Source organism: Peromyscus eremicus, chromosome 14, assembly GCF_949786415.1.
Source record: "Peromyscus eremicus chromosome 14, PerEre_H2_v1, whole genome shotgun sequence".
Taxonomy (NCBI): domain Eukaryota; kingdom Metazoa; phylum Chordata; class Mammalia; order Rodentia; family Cricetidae; genus Peromyscus; species Peromyscus eremicus.
In genome coordinates this window covers 73,344,725-73,368,743 of record NC_081430.1, presented here as the reverse complement: position 1 = coordinate 73,368,743, position 24,019 = coordinate 73,344,725, and the positions used below count along the sequence as shown (strand labels likewise).

The following is a 24,019-nucleotide window of genomic DNA, read 5'->3' as shown; positions in this document are numbered from 1 at the left end:
GCTTCATTTGGTTGGTTTTCCAAGTTTCTTTGACAGAGCAACTTCATGGAGCCCAAACCTAAATAAAACGAAACCAGGACAAGCTGAAAACAAACCCCACTTATAGCCATTGCCTTAAACCCCAAGGATGTCAGCGTGAAATGAATAGACTGATATTTCTGCTTTGCAGTCTTTTGGTGAAACGAATTTAAACTAACCGAAAACTTATGACTTCACTTTGTAAGGGCAAGTTTGGCCTTTCTCATTGATTTGAGAACTTTAACCTCCAAGTGGCTCTCGGGACTTAGTCAGTTGCAGGATAGCAAACACAGTGACTGGTGTGGGGCTCTCAGACGCGGGGTCTCCGGTGTGGGCCTCTCAGACGCGGGGTCTCTCATGTGGTACTTATGGGGGCTCCTGCCTGTGTGTGTGTTAACAAGAGCACTGTTGTCTTGTTATTTTGGGTTTGCTTTTGAAGTAACTTTGAAGAGAATTCCTGTTGCCTGGAATTGATGACAGACTTACACCATTTCCTCTTTTTTTCTTAGACGTTCCAACCTCAGAGCAGCCTGAACTGTTCCTAAAGAAACTTCAGCAGTGCTGTGTCATTTTTGACTTCATGGACACGCTATCTGATCTTAAAATGAAAGAGTACAAGCGCTCCACTCTTAATGAACTGGTGGACTACATTACAATAAGCAGAGGCTGTCTGACAGAGCAGACTTACCCTGAAGTAGTTAGAATGGTGAGTTTCTTTGTCGCCGCTGACACTTTAAGCATCTTCCATAGCCACTCATGGGTGTATTGATTGCAGTCAGGTCACCGAGGTCTCCTCCACAAACAAAAGCCACCCTCCTGAGAGCTAAATGCAAGCAGTCAGCACAGCGCTAGGATTTGAAGAGCATGATTTCATGATGATGAAACAAACCCAGACCGTCCCACCGACTGCAGCGTTGGAGTGACCTCAGAGCGTGGAGCTGAGGGCCAGGGTGCCATGGATCTCTGCAAAGACACAGGAGAGTCAACCAGTGTTAGATCTGTTTGAAAATATTCAAGCCTGTTGAGTATCTTAACTCCTGCCACCTCTTCATTGTGGCATATTAGAAATGGCATTATACTTAATAAAATTATGATTTAGAGAATCTAGTTAAGGCCTCTCTTGGCTTTATAATGAATCCCTGTCTTTGTAAATTAAGTCAGGAGTAATGCCTTTCATGATGTTAGAACAATGGCACTATGTGTGGTCCTTAGGAATTACAGGAAGAAACATTGTTTGTATAATGCAAGCAATTATGTTCTTACTGTGTCATTAATTACATTAGCTTTTTAAAAATTGAGCCCAAATCTGACTGTTAGGTTTCTCTGGTGTGGCTGCCTTCCTTAGCATCCTGGAAGATTATGGATCGAGAAGCTATTGTTTTTGGGAGGTGGGTGGGAGGAATGGAGAAGGCTGGTAACTCAGTTCATGCAATGAAGCTGCAGAGGTTGAAAAGGGCTTGGGCATCATTGGGAAGGCCGCTAGAGGAATAGGCACATAGAATGCCTGCCTGCTCAGCATTGGGAGGGGCTTTCAAAGATCAGCTTGGGAAAGTGAGCGGTATGTGGCAGCCATTTGTAGATCTGAGGGGTAATGGAAAACACACACACACACACACACACACACACACACACACATACACACACACGACATTAAATACATATATGTATGTATTGGATTTGTTATTAATTTAAAGGAATATGTTATCAATAGTGTTTTGTAAGGTAACTATTATTATTGTTGCTTCTGAGTATTGCTTTTCAACAAAGAGCACTTATGGCTCACAGGGGACATTTGGTAATGTCCAAAGTCATTTTTGGTAGTCATACTGTATGAGAAGAGAGTAATTCCATCATCTTCTGGTTAGAGGCCACAAATTTGATGGTAAGCATTTTAAAAGGAGGCAAGAAAGCCCACATGAGAAAGGTTGATCTAGTCTCAGATATCACCTCAGTTACACTGTTGGGCAACCCTGCTTTTGAGTGTACGTCCTTTCTAAATCTCCCAGCAAACACTTAGCATCTTTTGTAGAGCATGCTTTCTTGGTGTTAGCTCATCCGTGTGTTCAGAGATATTCGCTTATAACTTTGTTCTATGACTTTTCTGTAGATAGCTCATGAGGATGGAAGCATATACCGATGTAGTTGCAGAAATACTTCTGTGAACGCACCGATGGTATGCTGCACACACTTTCTGTACATTCCCTCTTTACTTAACAATTTGTCAGTACATAGAAAGCCGCATTGGTTGCAGCTACCCAGCATTTCATTGTATCCTGTAGATGTCCTTGCAAACCCATCTAGTCTATTCTTTTATAAGGATATCCGTATGTTGAATGGTTTGTTTTTTTTTTTTTTAAGATTGTGGGCTTTTACTTTTATGTACACAGAAGAATTGAGAGGGAGGTGCAGAGATATCCCATTTCCCTCAATTCCCACTCATCTGTGGCCTCTGCTCTCACCATCCCCAATGACACGTTTGTTACAATAAATGAAACTGCACCGGCACACTCCAATCAACCAGAATCCGTGGTTTACTTTAGGGTTCATGCTTGGTGCTGTGCCTTCTTTGGGTGTGGATAAAAGTCTAGTGACATGGATGGACCATTTCAGTACCACACAGAGTCGCTTCATGTTGCCATTGCTCTCTTAAGAACTACTGACCTTGTCACTGTCTTCATAGTTCTGCTCTTTGAACCTGAAAGATGCCCTTTTCCAATTGCCTTCTTTCACTTAGAAGTGTGTTTTGGTTTCCTTCATGTATTTTCATTCTTGTTTTGAATTTTGAGATTAAATATAGTACCACAGACTGGCCTAGAAATTGCTGTGTAGCCCAGGCTGATCTTGAACTCTCAGCAGTCCTGCATCAGTCTCCCTAGTGCTGGGATTGCAGGTGTGAACCATCACACCCAGCCAGTTCATTCTTCTCAGTGCTCAGTAATAGCCCATTGTGTGACAGTGCCACACAGTCTTTTCATTCACCTACTAAGTATCTTGGTTTCATCCACATTTTGGCAGTTACAGCTGAGATGCCTCTGGAAATCTGCATATTTGTGGGAGACATACATTTTCAAATCCTGTGGTAGATAGTGAGGACTGGAATTCCTGGGTCTTAGAATCAGTATTTTATAAGTCACTGTCAAACTAACTTGCAGAGTGGCTATACTATTTGGTTGCTTACCAGAAACGAGAGCTCTGGGGCTCCATAGCTTTATCAGCATTTGATTTTCCTCCCTCCCAGATCGCCCCTCCTTGTACTTTAGGGTCTGGCCCCTAACTCTAACTCTTGTTTTCCCCAAAGGGCTGGCTTACAGTGTGCCACTGTTTTTGATAAGCCCAGTGCCTTCTCCATCCTTCAGGTCCTCTGCTCCTTGACAGTCCACTCTTATGGAATACACTGCCCTTTATTCTTCCACACATGCATCTAATTTTTTCCAATTAAGAAGTAAGTATCCTAGAGAAGAACTGTCCTGCATATCTTAGTAGGCTCTGGAATGCCTCTTAGCTGAGCCTAACTGATTTCAGGCTCTGAAATTATGATGAAGATACTCTATCATTCAATTATATTGAGTCATTAAACCTAGTACTTAGCATAATGCAACAATTTCTGGCACTTTTGTGTATCATAAACCAGCTTTAGTCTCCTAAGAGAGTTCGTTTCATGCCCTTAATTCCCTTCCCCTTTAAGCCATTTATATTCTTTAAGACATTCTCGAGCCCTGCTGTAGGCAGCTTTGAGTATGTGCATGCATACTGTTCTAGAATACTTTGTATAGGGTTCTCAGATGTATATTGTCTTTTCATATATAATTTGTAAACTTTGCTAGCAACTAATTTGCTATGGTACTTTGCAATCTGGGGTATTTATAGGTAAGTTCTTATGATAGAATAGAAAGAGAACCCTCCTAAGTTCAAGGGCTGTCCTTGGCCATCTTCACATGCTTTATCACCGAGAATTACTTATCTTTGGTGTCCTCAGTTTTCATATGGTGCTGAGAGGTTTACCTAAATAAACGATTGTGCTGTGTGCACATTGGCATTCTCAGAACTTCAGTGTGTGTGAACAGGCTAACAGTGTGCTTACTGCTTTTTAAGAAGACTTGGAACCAAAGGTCATTTTGATGTTGCCCCCCCCCCCCCCCCAAACTCCATTTTGCCACCTCTAAGGTCCTGTGTGCAGAAATTCTGGTACTGCTTATCTCCCTGTGTCGTACATCTCTGGGTGTTGGGGGGTGGGGGGAACAGGTTGTGAAGATTAGCAATAATGTATGTAAATCTCTTAGACTAGTCCCTAACACATGACAGAAGGTTTAGTAAATAGCTTTTTTTGTTTTGTTTTTTGAGACAAGGTTTCTCTGTGCAACAGCCCTGGCTGTCCTGGAACTAGCTCTGTAGACCAGGCTATCCTCGATCTCACAGAGATCCACCTGTGTCTACCTCCCCAGTTCTGAGATTAAAGGCATACACCACCATTGCCCAGCTAGTAAATAGCAGTTGTGTTTTGCTATTAGATACTTGACTTTGCATGGCCCCTGTTTGTAGATTTTACATTCTCTATCAGCTAGATGTATTCTCTTCAATTGCCTCAGTTTCTTTCAAATTCTGTAGCTCAAAGGTAATCCGGCCTAGTGTGTAGTCACTGTCCCTGCCTGCTCCTCATTCTTGTTACTGTGAAATGAAACCACTTCACCCGGATGAGGAAGTGGTAGTATTTTTAATGGAATGCTAGCTGGCTTTTGAAATCCAGGATGAGTAATGAGTCAGGATGCCATGGTATGGTGTCAGGCTTACTACCAAAAGCTGATCCAGTCTGTTGGGACCTGTACTTGGAGAGTTGTTGGTTTTCTTATGAGGGACAAATGAAGTAGAAAGTAAGGTATGAGTTTGGGAGCCCACTTTTACCATCCAGATGAAGTCTGGGCACCACCCACAGGCTACGAGAATGAAAGAAAAACACTTTATGTGTAAATACAATCAACAACATAACCTACAGTTTACCTTTAGAAGAGAGTGGTTATAGTGGGAAGAGCCCCAGGGAGAGCATATGGAAACTACTGTCCTTGTTTCTCATCTTAACTAGTGATGAGTCTTTGGTAACTCATTTTTCTTCCAAGCTTCAGTTTCTCCTTGTTAATGAGGGGAGCTGATGATATCTCAAATCCTTCCAGTTCTGAAACGGATGACTTTTGATCAACACTGTCCAAGTCATGTAGAACGGCTTTCTCAAGGTTTACTAATTAATCACTTCCCAAAGCAGTTGCTTACTTAGGTAAGTGGTTTGTTTTATATTTTTGTGGTGTCTTCTCTTATGGAAAAAGATATTGGACCTTTAGTTGCTTTAGGCCTTGCTGTATTCTATTCTACATTGTCTCTAAGGTCAAGCTTTTGTTTTTATGGCATATATTTTTTTAAACCACATTCTATTTATAATGTCTTTGGTTCTGTCACACGTATCCACTTTAAATATTTCTTAGAATTTCTTGGCCTTCAAATAACCTATTCATTTTTGTTTACCTAAATTTGAACTAACTCTCTCTCTCTCTCTCTCTCTCTCTCTCTCTCTCTCTCTGTGTGTGTGTGTGTGTGTGTGTGTGTGTGTGTGTGTGTGTGTGTTTAATTTTTCGAGAGAGGGTTTCTCTGTGTAAGAGCCCTACTTGTCCAGGAACTCACTCTGTAGACCAGGCTGGCTTCGAACTCACAGAGATCTGCCTGCTTCTGCCTCCTAAGTGCTAGGATTAAAGGTGTGTGTCACCACCACCCCACTGAACTCTGTTTATTTTATATTCTTTGTATTTGCATATCTTTTCTAAAAATGCTTCATTTGAGGGGACTTCAAATGTGAGATGTAGTCTTGTTTGTAAAAGCATTGGCTTTGTTAATTCTAGGTATTTATTTATTGAATAACTTAATGCCATGCTTTACTTAAAAAAAAAATTAGTGGTGTTGTGTTAAATCCAGGACATTATATATTCTAGGCAAACATTACAGCACTGAGCTGTATGCCCAGCTTTGGTTTGTTTGAGACAGGACCTTGATGTGTAGTGTAGACTGGTCAAGAACTTACTGCGTAGCCTAAGCCAGTCTCAATTTATGATTCCCCTGCTTTAGCTTCTTTCCAAGTGCTGAGATTACGTGCATGTGCCGCCATATCTGGCTCATCCTCTTATGTTTTGATGACTAAAAAAGATGATTATTTCATGCCAACAGTTGAAAATGTAACGTGAACAAATTAAAAGATGTTATATTAATAGAATTATATATTAGGTAGGGAAGGGAGAAGATTGATTAGAGGCAGATAGGGTGGTCATGGCAGACTCTCCAGAATGAGTAAAGCTTTAGCAGGGTATTAAAAGATTTTCCAGGTGACTGAACTACCAAGGAATCCCCAAACCACTTGATATACAGGGGATACAGTGCTGTGTTGTAGTATTAACAGTTGTGTGTGCGCGCACTCATGAGCGAGCACCGAGAATGGAAAGATGTCAGTTTTGGCAGCTGAAGATGTTGATGTGTGTCAGTTTGTGGAAGTACCTCATAGGCAGTGGAGACCCATCAGGAGGCTCGAAGTAGAGGATGGTGTGGTGGTATTTATATTTTAATAGCAGTAGAACAGATAGAGTGTGGTAAGGCAGGATCACTTACCCGGGGAGTGTTGCATTAGCGAAGACATGCAGCCCTAAGCCAACAGCAGGTGATAGGGTAGAGAAGGAAGGAAGGAAGGAAAGGTTAATTCTCGACAGTCACCTAGAACTACAAGTGAAGCCACGTACAGTCTCTGTGGATGTTTTGGGAGAGGAAGGAGGTTAGAAGGCTGTGGCATGAGCCGATGTGGTGGTTCAGATGGGTGTGGTCATTGTGGTGCTTCTGTTTCGGTCCAGCAGTGGGGAGAGCAGATTTTGGTTGGAAGCTGAGGAGTTGAGTTTTTGCTGTTGCTAGTGCAGTTCCTGTGGGAAGCCTAATGTGAAAAGGTGGCTATAGAAGTGGTCATTGTTAGCATGGAGGTGGGCAGGAGGCAGGTACAGGGATGAGACTCCACGCTCTTTGTGCCATGGTCCAGGTGGGAGCAAGTTGATTGAGGAGTGGACAGAACAAGGAAGTTGAGACCATGGCGACAGACAGTGTGATTCCTCCTACAGCAGTGGGACCTAGGGTCTGCTGGCTTCAGTTGAGTCAAATCCTATCATTTGTTTCTCTACAGAAACCCACACAACCTTATCACATGGTCACTGCTGTTATTATTTTCATATTTTGTCTTTATGACTTAGCTAGTCTTGGCCTCAAGCCTGTGTTGTTCCCAGTGTGTGATTAAATCTCTATATACTGCAGATTGAGGCTCTTCGAGTTTCAGAGTTAATGTAGCTTTGATATAAAGTATATCGAACAGTCTTTTCTTCTATTGAGATCTTTCCTTGAGTCCTTCATATTGTTTCTCGGCCACTGCTAGTTCTCCCCCCCCCCCTTCAAATTATATCATGTCACTCGATTATTTAAGTGCTTATTTTTTAAAAATACTTTCTTTGATTTAACTGGAAATCATGGCTCTGATTAGCCTCTTACTAGACTAATATGGTTTTGTGGAGAATTAGGAATTCTCAATTAAGTGCCTCAGAGTGTGCCTACACATAATTTAGGATGCTTTGTTAACTTTACTGTATATCCTGTTGACTGAAAGATAGAGATTTTCTTGTTATTAGTGTAGCATTAGCTTATTAAATGTGGCGTTGGGTATGGTAACAAACCGGAATGTGAGAGCTTGTTGCTTGTGTCTTGTGTTAGATAGAGCATACAGTTATACCCCAGCTGGAGTTTGCCTTGGAAGTAACTAAAAGGAGCTATATGAGAAAGGTGTTTGCTAACTGGAGTTTTTGGAAAAGTTCAAGATATAGAAATTTACATAAGAGAGAGCTTAAGATTATAATAATACAGGGCATTTTTAGAAAGAGTAGAATTGTCTAGGCAAGGCCAGAGGCAGATGTTAGAATTTGCCGTTTGTTGGAGGAACAGAAACTGGCAGGTATTTTGTCTTTTCCTTAAACTGTCACCCTGTGCTACTCTGGTTAATGTTTCTTCAGCAGGACGTATTGTCTCGAGGTACACACAGATTTATTTCCTGGTGTTACTGAGCTCTCTTGATATTGTCTGCACTTTTATGTGCGTGTTCTGTGTATTTTTATGTGGAGGAAAGATTCTCAAATGGTTTACATTTGATTTTGCCATATGTGCCTTAACCGTCTCCACTAGATGCATAGGTGAGAGCATGAAACTGCCTGGGCCTGGCATTTGCTCTAGAAGAGGTCTTTCTTTTGTCCCCCAGTGCTGGGGGATAGAACTCAGAACCGTGTGCATTTTAAGCATGCAGTTTTCCCACTGAAACTACACCTCCAGCCCCCATAAATGTATGTGTAACTGTTCAGACTTTCTGTTTTATTTTTTTTATCATGTATTAATTACAGTGGGTTTCATTATAGCATTTTCACACTTCTACCTATCTCAGCCATAATGCACTCCTTCCTTCTGTTACCCTCCCTTGTTCCCCTTTCTGCTAATCCTCTTCCTCTTCCCAACTAGCCTGCTTCTACCTTCATGGCCTTTTCCCTTTTGGGAGCATGGGACTCGCTCGGTGAGTTTGAGTAGTTGTTACAGGAGAATGGGCCAGGATGTAGGGGTTTGTTTACAGGTTCCTGATTTGTTTACACCTCCACCATTGACTGTGCCACTGAAGGAAATGTCTTCTTCCCCATCAATTGTTAACTACATAGACATCCTCATGGAGGGCTGGGGGTCCAGCGAGCCCCTTCTGCCCCACAGCAGCACATAGAGTCCTGTGCAGATCTTCACGAGTGCAACAGTCATGCCGTGTTCCGAAGCTAGCATCCACACTAGTTCCTGCCCACTTTGTCTAGCTCTTCTGGTCTCCCTACCCCTTCTTTGATGTTCCTTGAACCTCAGAGGAGGTGATTCAGATGTCCTGTTTATAGCTGGGTGCATTCAACAGTCATTTATCCTTTAAAAACATCTGAAAAAGAAGAAGGGGAAAAAGAAGAAATAACTAGGGCTGGAAAGATGGCTCAATGGTTACGAGCACTGACTGCTTACACATGCTGTAAGAGCACAACCTTCTATAACTCCAGTCCTGGGGGATCTGATGCCCTCTTCTGACCTCTGAGGGCACTGCACATACATGGTGCACAGACGTATATGCAGGAAAACACCCATACTTATAAAATAAAGATTGGTGTGTGTCTGTGTCTCTGTCTGTGTCTGTATCTGTGCAGAGGTTGATGTATATATAAGTGAATGTGCCTGAGGAGGCCAGAAGAGGGTGTTGGATCCTCTGGAGCTGAAGTTACAGGCGAGTGTGAGTTGTCCGACAAGGGTGTTGAGAATCAAACTTGGATCTTCGGTAAGAGTAGTTCGAAATCTTACCTGCTGAGCCATCTTTCTAGCCCTAGTTATTTTTCTTCCCCCCCTTTTCTTTTTTAGATGTTATATGTATTAGTGTTTTACTGCATATATATGTTTGTGTACCAAGTTGGTACCTGGTGCCTGGAGAGGTCAGAAAATGGTATTGGATCCCTTGGCACTGGAGTTATAGGTGGTTATGAGCCACAATACAGATACTGGGAACTGAGCCCAGCAAGTACTCTTAACCACTGAGCCATTCATTTCTCTAGCCCCTAGTCATTCTTAATGCTTGACCAGTTATTAGTCTCTGTAGTCACTACCGATCACCGCAGAAAGAAGATTCTGTGACCAGAGCTGCTGGCAGCACTGTTCTAAGGGAGTAAATACACAGTTGTTTTGAAGACAGTTTGACAGGTGCATCATAGTGCTGTGACCTCCAAGCCATAGCCTTTGACTGGGGTTTATGGCACCAGATGTGGAGTCTGTGCTGTAGAGCAGGCAACAAGTCCAATCAGAAAGTGGTTGGTTACCGTCATAACAGACTTCCACTGTCACACCAGCGGCTTCTGGTGTGGGCTGGACAGTGTCATTGCACACAGGGTCCACAGCTGAGCAGCTTTGCTGCTGGTCTCCCCTAGTAGCCTGCTCAGCACCTTCTGACGGGCTACGCAGTAGGGAGGAAGCTTCCAGGCCAATCTAGTTTGCTTGTTTGTGTTCTTACGGAGTGGGCAACCGATAGCAATGGCAATTGTCTGGGTTATTTGGGGGCTCCCGGAGGCTCCCTGCCTGAGCAACAGCTTTTAGGGTGGTAGCCCATCCCTGGCACTCAGATTTTCATTTAATAACCTTTTGCTTCTGGGAGCAACTTTATCTTAATGTCAGTTTGGGTAGGTTGTTAATAACAGTTACACAATTTAGAATTTTAGTCATATATTAATTTTTATGTTTATTTGTGTGTACGTTGCCTCTATACTATGCTTTTCCCCATGAACTTTTCTTTCCCTCTCTCCCTCCCTGCCTCCCTCCCTCCCTTTCTTTCCTCCTTGTTGGCCAGTGCTATCAATCATTTTTTCCTTCCTTCTTTCCTTCCTTCCTTCCTTCCTTCCTTCCTTCCTTCCTTCCTTCCTCCCTTCCTTCCTTCTTTCTTTCCAATTCTTTATTTTATGTATATGGGTGTTTTGTCTGCACACCAGAAGAGGACATTGGATCCCAGGGGACTACAGTCACGGGTCCTTGTGAGCCACCATGTTAGTGTTGAACTCAGGACTTGTGGAAGAGCAAGCAGCCAGTGCTCTTAACTGAGCCGTCTCTCTACCTTTGAGTCTAAAGATTCTTAAGCCCTTTCTTGTATTTTTGGTTGCTTCTGGCAAGGCCAGCTGATACGTCGATTGCAGGGATCCATGAGATTTTGAAAATTTCATGCATAGTTAGAATGTCTTGATCATATTCACTTTTCACTCCCTCTTCCAGCTCCCCCCTAAGTCACCTAAAGAATTTTTCCTGATACAATTGTATATTCAAGTCTTTCTTGTCTTAATTTATTACTCCTCAGTTTTTTTGGGGGAGGGGGTGTTTCGAGACAGCGTTTCTCTGTGTAGCTTTGGAACCTGTCCTGGAACTCACTTGGTAGCCCAGGCTGGCCTCGAACTCACAGAGATCCGCCTGCCTCTGCCTCCCGAGTGCTGGGATTAAAGGCGTGCGCCACCACTGCTTGGGCCCCTCAAAAATTCGTAAGGAGTTTGAGAGGGATTTTTAACCGTGATTAATTCCTCCCCCCCCCCCAAAAAAAAAACACAAAAAACCAAACCACAAAACCTTTTTACTTAGGAAATAACTTTTTGCCTAGTTTACAAGCTGTAGTTCTGCCTAACTGCTTAATTTAAATGAAGGTTGTTCGCGGTTTTCAGTATATGTAATGTTCTTTGAGAGGTGTGGCCTGTCAATCACTGCTACCCAATAATATCATCCTGCTGCTGCACTGAGTTCTCTTATGTCCCTGCCCTCCCTTGCAGAACCGGCAGCAGAGGGTTGCGGAGTCATTAGAGGACTGCATTCACGGTGTCAGTGCCCCCTCTTTAATTTAACCTGAAAATGGACACAGAGTTTCCAGGTGTAGCAAATGCTTCTTGAAAATCCACCAGGAAGATGGGAAATGGTAGCATGTATAAGAGGATCTTAAATGAAGAGATCTTTAACAGCCCTGGCGCCTGGCATTTTACAGTATAGTTATTCTTTGCTGAGAGACAGGAGAGACGTGGAAGAAGGGAGAGAAGGATTGATTCTCCAAGAGAATCAATCACTGGTGGGTGATTATTAGGGAAAAGCCGAGAAAACAAGTGTCCTCATCGTGGAGTTCTCCAAGACCGTATTGCTCGAGACAAGAATTTGGCAGGAAAACAATGAGCAGGTCATTTCCAGGAGGTATCTGGCTACTGACCAAAGCCAAACCTGATTTGTAAGGGAAACAAGATGAAATGTGTATCCAGTGACTAGAGTTGCCCTGCAGTGTGGAGAAGTGGAGAGAAGATATAAGATAACCCTGATCTGTAAGGAAAACAAGTTGAAATGTGCTATCCAGTAACTTGTGAGATTCCCCTGCAGTGTGGAGAGAAGATAACCCTGATCTGTAAGGAAAACAAGATGAAATGTGCTATCAAGTGATCTGAGGCTCCCCTGTAGTGTGGAGAGAAGATCGGGGTTTTTGAGAGTGAGAGCATGATTACAGTGTTCACCAGAGTTCCAGAAGTGACGGGATGAGAAAGTAGGATGCATCCTGGCATCGAGAACAGCTAGGAGCACAGGGTTAACACATACAAAAAAGATGCTTATGAGTAAAAATAGGACTGCCTGTGATTATTTGATAAGCTGGAGAGCAAGTAGACTTTTTAATAAAATGGCTGAACAAGCCGTAGTGGAGAAGATATTTCTGGGCCCTTGGAACTGTAGGTAGCAAAAGATTTTATTAAAGAACAGAGGTGGTGGAGGCACGTGGATCTCTATGAGTTCAAGGCCAGCCTGGTCTACAGAGCTGGTTCCAGGACAGCCAGGGATACACAGAGTAAACCCTGTCTTGAAAAACAACAAAGACTAGTTTGAAGCATTGTGCATTGCCCTTTGCAGAAGTTGAGCCCTTTAGGTGGGCAAGATAGAGCTAATGCAGGCTCTTCCTTCTGAGGGCCTTTGATGCTTTCTCAAAAAAAAAAAAAAGGTAAAAAGTTTTGGTAAGATTAGGTAATAGAGGGTGCTGAAAATGGAGCTTTTTTATTTGTGATGCTCTTAATAACAGTGTTGGGAATAAGGAAATTCATAAGGTAGTGATGTTGAAATGATATGTGAGCCAGCGAGCTGGCGCTTAGTGCCCTAGAACCTTCTCTGGGTTTCCTTCAGAAGAGCTAATGTCCACATCCTGTCTGCCCCCTACTGATGACGCCAGCATCAGCTCTATCCAGTCTGTTCTGGGCAGTAAGGAGGGCTGTTACCTACAGGCAGAGTCTGTGTGGTCAGAGGGAGTCAGGTGTGCATTGATGATCCATAAGCTAGTTCAGGGCATTGTCGGACTAATGAAAGGTCCAGAACAAGAGACAGGTGCACAGGCGTAGAGGAAGAGCTGGTGACAGTTGGGTAGTGGCTCTCCACCCCCACTTTGATTGATTTGTTTTTATTCTGTGTATGAGTGTTTTGCCTGCATATATGTCTGTGTACCACATGCATGCGGTGCCCACAGAGGCCATAAATCCTCTGGAACTGGAGTTACCACGTGGGTGCTGGGAGTTAAACCCAGGTCCTCTGGAAGAGCAGCCAATGGTTCTTAACCACTGAGCCATCTCTCCATCCCAGCATAGTGTTTTCAAGTGGGAACAAGTACCCTTGGCTAGAAATGTACATCAAAAATAGGGTGCACTTTGTATGTGCTTTCTTTTAAAATTTCAATTTTTTTTTGCATAGTATTAGCTGATTTTAAATCTCAGTGTTCAAAGGAGTTGTTCAGCATTTATGATCTTAAAAAAGTCTCACGTTAAAGCCAAAGTATTGTTTTATCAGTTTGTAGGTTTGGGCTCTCAGAAACCACCAGTTCTCCAGGTTGAGCAAGCCTATCTCCTAGCTCGCCTGAGGGGGGATGGAGTGTGGGGAACTGGGGATGGGACTGGTCTGCAGACGCCAGTGGTACAAGGGTCTGTCCTGTGTTTATACAGCATGAGCACTGACTGCTGCGGTGTTTACACCTCTATATTTGGATTCTAAGATTTAATATCAACAGTCTTCACTTTGGGATTCACTGCTCCATTTCCAATTTTGGAGAGAATGCAATATAGTCATCTCTGTGTGAAGCTGAATCTCCCTGTGATGGTTTTGTGTAGCAGTGACAGACTAGATAATTAACTCAGCATCCCTGTAACCATTTCATCAGGTAAAAACAGTTTAATGTTGAGCTAGAAGCCAATTGTAGTAGAGGGTTTGTGGTTGGACTCGTGGCAGTAGGGGGTTCCGGGGCTAGTTTATATCACAAAGAGCTTAGCAAGCTAGGAAGACAGATGTGGGCAGGGGCAGTGGGCAGGAGGGCACAGGTACTCTTGAATAGCAATTGGTTTTACCTTTTCCAGTCTCTGGAGAAGGCCTTTGCTCTTGTGAGGAGGACGAGACAAGCGGTTAGCTCATGATGGAGGCTAGTGGAGTGCTGTGTCCTGATCTTGTCGGACGGGTGCAGAGTGAAGGGAAATGGAGAAGGATATGTGTGAACATCTTCTTCCTATCTTTGGTTCTTCATGCTCCTCACAGAAAATCATTATTTAAATTCGGGTACTTGTCACATTCTTTTTTAACCAATTTCATCTCGGTCTTTACTCTCCCCTTTAAAATCTCAAATTTAAACATACTTAACGTTTCAGACAGTGAAAGTTTGATGAGCTTGAGAATCGTGTACAGCCAGGGACAACTCCAAAGGGCCAAAAGAACAGCAGCCCACTGAAAGAGGAGGGAGGTGGGAGGGGCACCCCCCAGTGTAAGTGGGGCCAGGGAGGCTGTTGGTTCTGGGCAGGCCCAGTTGAGAGGATGGCTGCTGCTCTGGACTGGAAATGGAGTAACCAAGGATATCCACAGGCCACGGTGGAAATGGTGGCAGAAAGCTGAGAACAGTTTACCAGGGGAAGCCTTCTCCACCTTGAATTCCGGGGCTGGCATTTCCCCGAAAGATTTGTGTGCTTTTTCACTTAATGCAAGGGTGACTCGGGTTTATTCATTTGAATCCTGTGTTCATCTCCAGACCCTGAATGTGCTTACGTGTTCTCCTTTTTTGGTTCATGCTAAGACCCACCACCAGTCCACCCGGTAGGCAGGGGGCTGTGTGGCTCTCTCATGTTGCTTGGCTACGGTTAGAGCAGCTGCCAGTTGGTTTTCTTGTGTTTCATTCGATTCTTTCCCAATAAAAAGGGGTTGGTGTTGTATAAAGAAATTAAATTATTGAATTAGTAGAAGTTATTGGAGGATGGAAGAAATATTTTAATAGGAAATTGGTTGCTGAATCTTTGGAAAATAGATTGAACATGTGCATGTGTTATTTCCTTTACCACTTAAAATCTCACTAAATTTGTGACAATAAGACACATGAGAACATAGAGAATGGGCCGAGATCACAGAATGAGCAGTTTGGAGGCTGGATAGCTGGCGAAGCTGCTTTCACTACCTTGACTGATCAGAGAAAGGTGATCGAAAGCAGTGGCAAAGGTGCCCGGAAATGCTGTAAGTCACACCCCTGGCCAACAAGGAGGCTCCACAAAAGCATCTCAGAGAAAGGACGCCTGGGGACAAAACCAGGCGCGTTGGAGCAAAGTTTATATAAGACGCCATAGCTAATGGTTCTTCACTCTCTAAACCAGGGAGTGAATTGATTTTCTCCCCAACAAGGTTCCCCCTCCAGAGATGCTAAAACTGGACAGAATTAGTACCCGGGGACTGAGAGAAGTGGGTGTCTTTCGGGAAGTAGGGACTACTCTAAATGAGAAGATCCGTAAGCATCTGTCCCAGCTTCCAGATTACCCTGCTCTCAAGTCACAGCTTAGATTGTCCTTCTCTGGAGCATCAGTCAACGCAAGAGAAAAGATCCAAAGGGGAATCCCCAGAGGTATTGGGGTAATGGTGGAAAGGAATCAGTCCAGTCAGTCTCAGTCCAGACAAAGCCATTGTTCCTCAGAGGTCCCATTTAAAGTAAGGCTATAGTGGTACAGAGAGGGTTAGAGCACAGTTGTGATCTGACAATAACACTACTGTGTAGTTTTACATAGTTCCAGCTTCATGTAAATAGTATCAAATAGTGCATGCACGTGTATATACTTTTATACCTTTCTGTATATCTATCTATATATATGTATATGCACACACACATGTATACATGTACACACACACATGTATACATGTACACACACATATACACACATACATATGCATTGGTGGGTCTTCTTTATTTCAATATACAAATAGCATGCATCTAGGTTCTTAAGAATAGCTGTACATTTTTCAGTTTCGTGAGTGTTTTTCATTTAAGTATATATGTTATAATTTTTCTTTTTCACTGTTTATATTCTTGTCCAAATTTGTGTACGTGTCTCCCCGCCCCATGCTAGAGATCAGATTTCCCACTGTTGAATGATCATTTAGGTTGTTTTCATTTCTGCTATATGAATATTGCCTCTATGAACTTTGATATACTAGGTGACATTAATAATCACTGCACATAGACTAGGTCATGCCTGTATATCACCTTTTCTTCCTTTCCCATTTGTTTATTTGTTTGTTTGTTATTTATTTATTTTAGATTTTGGTTTTCTGAGTCAGGGTTTCTCTCCTGGAACTCTGAAGACGAGGCTGGCTTGGAATCCGCTGCCTCTGGGATTAAAGGCGTGCTCCACTACTGCCCGGCCTCTTTCTTTCTCTTCCAGCATCTCTAGTCCTGTCTTGGGGGCTTCTGTTTTGTAATGAGCATGTAACAGGGCAAGGCCAGTGGAACAGAAATAGCTGTTGCCTTCACTCAGTTTCTCCCTTCGATCTTTTGTAATGGAATGGTGACATGTTTCTCAGAAACTACCTTTGTACCTAAATCTGATATGTATTCTGAGTTTCTGTCTTCCTGTTCTTGATCTCCCAGGGCAGGTTCTGTTTTCTTTGTAGTTGACAGGGCTCTTATTCTTCTGAAACCCAGAATATAAAGGGACTAAATTATTTGCAGAAATAATCAATTATATGCTTAGTCTAATTGCACTAATACATCATAAGAATTACCAACTAAACATTTCCAGGAGGAACAGTAACAGTGAAAACACATTTTTGTTTCTTCTTACATTTTGTATAAATATATAACATACATACCCAATGTAGTCAGAAATAACTTCAAAAATTATTATTATTTTGAAGATAGGGTCTCATAATAGTCCATGCTGTGTTCTATCACACCTGGGAAAATGAAGCAGTTGACAACAAAAATATAAGAAAAATTGATTTCTTCCTTGTGAGCTAGGGCAATAGGACATGCCCAGGGTTTGTGTATATATATATATATATATATCATACTGTCTTTTGAAATGTCTATAATATTAAAATTTTCTGATCAGGTAATTTTTTTAAGTTTTTTAAATTGTTATTTTATTCATCAATTGTCTCTTGAGTTAAAAATAAAATCATTATAAGATGTTCTTTCTGCCTCTTCAGAAGGTATAGCAGAGTTGTGCTGTGTTCTAGAAAACCTGTAATCCAGATTTGATATGATGCTGAATGTGCCACAAGATTGTGATCTTTAGAAGTCTTCTTGTTAGTCCACTTACAGTAGATGTTGTAAAAGGTCTCGCAGTTTTTATAGATGCAAGTGTCTTTGTCACGTAAGCCATGCCATGTCTTTAGCTGGTGAAGATTTCCTCAAAGGCATAGGACTCTGTCCACAAATGTAGTTTTATGCTAGAAATTGGGATGTGAACACATTGACGTTCCCAGTGTTTCTTTCTGTGCTGCTGAGATGTGTACTTGGGAAACAAGGCATTGATAGACATCATATGACTTAGGAAGTCCTGTTCGATGCAGGTAAACATGGTTGGAATAGTAACTTCTTGAAATTCTTGTCTTGAAAATTAAAAGTATATTAGTAATATTATTTAACATTAATATTATAATATTTAACTGTTTCTGATAATTCTTTGAACAGTATCATAATATGCTTTGAGATTTTTGTCTTTATTTCTAAGATTTATCTCTAACCAATTAAAGGGGCAGAATTCAAAAGAGATTTTGTCATTATTATTTGGCCATTAATGATTCTTAAAGTTGGTGCTGCTGTAAGTAACTTGCTACTTTATATTCTTACGTATTTTACATATTTATATATGCATGTTTATTATTTTAATGTTAGAAAATTTACTAAAATTTTAGTTCTTAGTTCAATATTCAATATTACCACAAGTTTTAGTATGTTTGAAAAAAGTTGTACGGGTTCAAATAAATCTGATTTAGAGATTTAAGTCATGTTTATATCCATATTTTTTTGTTTCTGATATAATTGCTTTTTAAAATGACATCTATGAGAAATGCTGTTGAACTATTATAAAATTTTCCCATTTTCTTTCTAGATACATGATTATTTATTTGGGTTCATTATTGTTGACTAAAGCTTATGAGAATAATGTGTTAGGGTTTAGCTTCAACATTGCATTTATTGGGTTCTCACTTGGATTATGGATGTTTGATTAAACCATTTAGTGACTTTTCAACATATGATAGATTATTGGATGAACAAGTAAGTGAGTAGGCTAGGGAAAAACTCAGGGATATTGATATTGTTAGTTGTATGGGGTCTTACTGTGACTAATGCCAGGAAAATAATAACACCTCTTAATTGTGTGGATACTCTCCAGATAGCACCGTTTGTATGGCTTTTCCGTTTGAAAATGTACTTATTTAGATGTAATCTCAGGAATTCACTTTATGCCTCTCATGGCTTTATTTTTGCTTTTTCAGTTGATCTGCTTGAGTTTTGCATAGGTGTTTGAAATGATAGCCTTGCAGATAAAAGGGGAAAGAATGTTCTTGAGGTCAGCTGGTTCATCTGCTGGTATTCTATAATGGTGGTACTCAGCCATCCAGAAAATACATTGTAGAGACAGAGGTGATGATGTAGGTCAGTTAGTGATACTGTGATACAGGGAGGTCTCCAGATCACAGCACCTCCTAATGTACCAGAACCATAAATACTAATGGTGCTAAGAGATGTGTCACTAAAAGAAGTCAAAGTAGTCATTCTTTTTAAAAGATTAACTGTTACTATGCATGTCCTTCCCTACAATGCTGAGGGAGTAGTTACTTCCTGCCCGCCACAATATTTTTTATAATGTGCAAGACACGGTAACAAAATATCAACAAATAACAAAATATCAATCATGTTGTCAAATTAGAGGTTTCTATGGTGATAAAAGGGTGGGGACAGTGAGGCTATTTGGGCAGGGGCAGTAATTTGATAACTTTAACAGTGACAGTTGTATTTTGCTATTATAGGTGCCAAAGTAATAGATGATTTAATCAAAAATAGATTAAAAAATATGCTAAGACACTAATTCTTTTGCTCATCAGGCCATAAATGGGAATGTTGTAGTTTCTCTTTCACATTTGGCCAAGACTTTGAAATTTGCTTTGTTCACAGTGGTCAGCAGTAGCCTGTTTTGGAAGAACCAGCAGAGAGGCAGGCCCTCCCAGCACAGTCCTTAGGTCTGAGGCCTCGCCTGCAGAGTTCGCCTCTTCTGCAGGGGCTCTTCCTAGCAATAGTGTAACTTTAGATTTGTCAGATTTAGCAACTACAAATACAGAGTATCTACTTAAATTAGAACTTCAGATATCTTTTTTTTTTTTTTTAAAAACAGGACTGTCCCAAATATTACATGGAGTCCACTTTAAAATGTTTATACGAGATTTAGATTTAGCTAACTGTCCTGTTTCTGTTTGTGAAGCCTAGTTATTTCATTTATTGGGTGCCAGGCATTGAGAAAGTGGTAAGGAGGAGTCCTTGAGGGCTCAGCTGTGAGCAGAAGAGCAAGCAAGGGATTTAGGGAAGGCGGCATTAGAGTGGAGAGGCTTGGAGATGCTTGCTACCAAGGATCTGAGCCAGGAATGGGGACTTGAAGAGGGATGCTAGTGACTGTGGGTGCTTGATGTGGCACTGGTCGGCCAAGAACCCGAGGAGCAGCTAGATGATGGACAGGTGAGATGGGGAAATGAGGCAGTAACAAAAGTGAGAGAATGCAGTAGGGGCAGGGAGGTCAGAGGAAAGGGAAAGGAATAGCCAGGCCCACCCTTGGTCTCCAGGGGTGGCCTTGGGAGTAGGGTAGGGAGGGTATCAGGGGAGGAACCCGAAGAATTGTGATGTGCTCGGACACTACTACTTTGAAGACCTTCCCTTTACCCCGTTGTAAAGGGAAGAGTCTGGATGAGAATTGCTAATGGTCTGACTTTACAAGCCCTGAGTTCAGTCCCTAACCTCGGGGTTTTCTCCCGTGCAGAGGGCTGTGCAGGTTTTACACTGCTTCCTTCCATTCCTTAGCCTTGCTCCTCTGTCTTTATGGCCACTCTTTGGAGGTCAGGCCAGTGCTTTCAGGCCTTTAGTTGGATTACAGTATTCAGTGTTGGTTATCTCTTTGGGATGAAAAGGAGTTAGACTTTCTCAGATTTATGTCTTAACTTTTCCTTCATACTAATACCAGTAAAATTAAAATAAAATAGCTGAGAAGGCCTAGTATACTTTGATTTGCTTATTTTATGTGTGTTTTACCTGCATTTATGATGTATACGGCATGCTGCATACCTGAAGAGGCCAGAAGAAGATGTCAGAACCCACAGAACCAGAGTTATAGATGGTTGTGGGCCACCATGTGGATGCCGGGAATCAAACCCAGGTCCTCTGCAAAGAGCAACAAGTGCTCTGAACCACTTAACATCTTTTTAGCTTCCTAATCTACTTTGAACGTTTCTGTTGTTCATTTTTGATAATTCATTCCTGAATTAATAAAATAGAAGGCTTACTAATGCCTCTAGTGTCTCTCATATTTTAATATAGAGGGTTTGTTTTTTTAAGCTTTGGAAATACCTAAGTGCATTTTCATCTAGCCACATAAGCTCATTATAGAACTGTTGTGTGGTTGAGCATGGTCCTGGTGATTGCTTGTGGTCATGATATACTGTGTACACATGCGGCGACTGTCTGCTGGACTGTAAGCCATGAGTCACTGCCAGTGATCATGAATGCTTTCATGGAAGCAAGTTTACAATCTGGGTAGGGAACTGTCACCTTTATGGGGTGGGGCTCTCAAGGGCCCTTTCCCCATATTGGGCCCTGCATATAAACTGTTACAGATAAATCAAGTGATTTAAAGGTGACCTCTACTCCCCATCCAGTAATGACTTGACTTCACATTCAGTAGTGTGGAACTCAGCATTACACTTAAACTTCAGTTTAAGTCCAGTTCTTAAGTCATTCACTCATGACCTGAGGCTTTGCTTTTTGATTCTAGATGACAATATTCTTGTTACTCATTTCCGTTCTTGGAGCTACAGTGGTATACAGTCAGTTAGCATGAGGCACTCCACACTGTTCTTTGTAATTATAGTCACGCACCTAGATTCTTATTAGGACCCCCCCCCCCCCCTTTTCAATGTTTCCCTATAGCCACAGTGTCTACGGTTTCACACGCCTCCTGGAATTGATGTCTGTTCTAATTAACTGGACAGAGAGGTTCTCTCCAATTTTATGTTTTGGAGAACATTGCAAGTGAAAGCTTTATGTAGCCCTTTCAGCCTAGTCTTGGGTTAGTTTCTTAGAGGCCATGGCATCTTGTTTATGCATACTGTGTTCCAGGTTGGGCCAAAACCTTGTCCATTCGTGGCCACTCTTTCTCTTTGCTGGAAAGCTCCTTACTCAGACCGTGGAATTCCTCTGGAGAAGGTGTAGAAGTAAACTAATAAAGCGCTGGGGAAATGACTCCACACCTTGGTGTTCTTTTGATGAAGTAGCAGAAAATGAAACTTTGACCAAACCAGAGGCTTTCAACACTGTACAGTCATAAGTGTTCTCCTGAATAACCTGTATGTATTTAAATCACCTGGAAGACTTCAACTGAGATTTGGTTAAAGTAAAACCCCAACCCATAACTTTATAAATACATCTAACCCCCCCACCCCCACCCCCCAAATGCTTATTGAATCCCTTGTAGGTATTAGGAACACAAGTGTATTGCAAGTTTTTTACTTCTTATGACTGGGCCGAGACAGATCAGAAAACAGATGGCTGCTGTAGCAAGTGGTAGGCCCTAAAGAGAGTTGGCATCTCCCAGGCTACATACAAGTTCCAGTGTCTGCTCAAGTATTCTGTAGAATAGCCATTTCCTCTCTTTCATGACTTACATGTGTTGAGGGAGGGAAAAAGATAGTCAACACCGATGAGAACTAACTGATGAATCGTAAAATTGTAAAATGTTCTCCAAAAGGCATGTTAAGTATAAATGACTTAGTTCAGATGAAAATGTGATTTTGAAAACAATACTCTTGCAATGATTCAAATTGGATAAAGGACCTTGTGAATTGGAATATGGTTGGCTGACTCTTGAAGAGACATCTAGGTGGCTGGGTATCTGAAAAGTCACTAGTTTTTAAGACACTAGACTCTTCTTAAATACACTATCACATAATTGCTAGAAGAGAAAATTACCTATAGCAAGAATATATACTTTAATATTTCCCCTGTCATTTGAGCTAAAGTACAAAATGTTGCCAGCCTACCTTCTAGATCATGGGAGATCTTGGCATCCTAGCTTCTGTTGTACTTGTGCTGGGTCCTGACTGTCAACTAGGAGCTGAGTTCTTGGGCCCCTGTCCCCAGGGGTTATTGGAGCTGTGATAGTATACACTTCTTGGCTGCCATGTCTGCTCTGGGCACAACTTTTTCAACCCTGAACAGCATTCGCTGCTACTGCCCTCTTCTTTCTCATTAGTTTCCTCTTTTAGCTCAGAGGACCCCCTCCCCCAACCTCTAGTTGACTCTTCTACCCCCTGCTTTCATTTTGCACTTTTTGGTCTACTTCATTTCTAAATGTTGGGGTGCACAACAACCCTTTCCACAGTGATCCAGTAGTACCATGGCATTAAGTATCCATACACACAAGTTCTCATGTCTTCAGTTCCGATCATCTCGTTCACAAGTCCAGGTTCATATATCTTGTTGCCTTTAGTACATCTTTAGCTGGACCTCTGAGTCTTCCTACCAGAACAAGCAGACGAGACAAAACATCTTTGCTCTCCCCAGTCTTCATTTTGAGGAACTCATCTTTTGTTTAAAGATTCATTTATTTCATTTTATGTGTAGGGGTGTTGCCTGCATGTATTTATGTGTACATGCCTGGTGCCTGTGAGTTTCAGAAGAGGATGTCAGATCCATGAACTGGAGCTAGAGATGGTTGTGAGCCATCACTTGGGTGCTGGGAATTGAACCTGGATCCTCTAGAAAGAGCAATCAGTTCTCTTAACCATTGAGCTATTGTTTCAATCCCCCATCCTTCATTCTTTCCTTTCTGCCACTCTACACATCTTGTTTTCTCTGCCACCCTCTAGTCTGGGCTGTCTCTGTCCTTGTCATACAACTTAAACTCTCCGAAGCTACTGGACTGATTAAAAAAAAAAAAAATCAAGTCATGTGGTTTCCCTGTATACAATCCATTAATGACTTCTGTTGCACTTCCAATAAAATTCATTCACTTTTTCATAGCTTACTGAGCTGAGTGTTCATAGCTGGGCAACTGGGGATCTTACAGCTTTAACTGGAATAGAATTTTCGTGAAGGAGTGGTCTTTTCTTTGTTCACTATTATTTTCACAGTGCCTAGAACAGTGTACACACGTAATAGGTACTAATAAGTGCTTGAATGAAGAAACACACCCACCCACCTTATGGGACTTTTAAAAGCCTTTCTCCCTTCGTTTTCAAATCAGCACATCAGCCAGACATAGTACTGTAATCCCAGTACCCTTGAGTCAGAGGCAGGCAGGTGGATCTTTGAGTTCAAGGCCAGCCAGGGTTGTATAGTGAAACAAAACCACAAAACTAAAAGCTGCTCATTATAGCTGTTTCCACCCTGAGTAGAAGGTCCTGCCAGGCTTGGGGCGGGCTGTCACGTCACCCTTCCTCTCCCCACATTGTTCCTTGCTTTAGTCTTCTGGTCAGAGGATGTGTTGGATTACAAGGTTAGCTGAGCCTGGAGGAGGAGAGACAGCATGGAAATGAAAAAGGAACCATCAGAATAGCATGTCAGGAATGAGCGTTCTGTGGTTGGAATCCTGTAATATGTGTAGTGGAAGATACATCGGGTCTTCATCCTCATTCAACAGTTTCCAGCTTACAGCCGTTTGAACAGACAGTATTTAATTTGGATATTGCCTATGGCAAAGGAATGCTGTGTTCCTAGAGATTTAGGTATAGATACAGTGTATCCTGGACTTTCATACTAATTTGTAAACCAATTAGGGCAAGATTAGGTGTGATTTTAAAGGCTGTTAGGAAGATTCTTAAAATTCTTTCCTGATTCCAT

General features: G+C 41.9%; 1 protein-coding gene across 3 annotated transcripts in view; it reads left to right on the top strand.

Annotated features, from left to right (window-relative positions):
- The window catches only part of Ppp2r5e (protein phosphatase 2 regulatory subunit B'epsilon), a 154,220-nt gene that overhangs the window by 84,499 nt on the left and 45,702 nt on the right, over positions 1-24,019 (top strand). For all 3 annotated transcript variants that reach the window (XM_059279900.1, XM_059279899.1, XM_059279901.1), the window contains one exon: positions 528-724. In XM_059279900.1, coding sequence (XP_059135883.1) covers positions 528-724 — 197 coding nt within the window. The remainder of the gene's footprint in view (positions 1-527; positions 725-24,019) is intronic.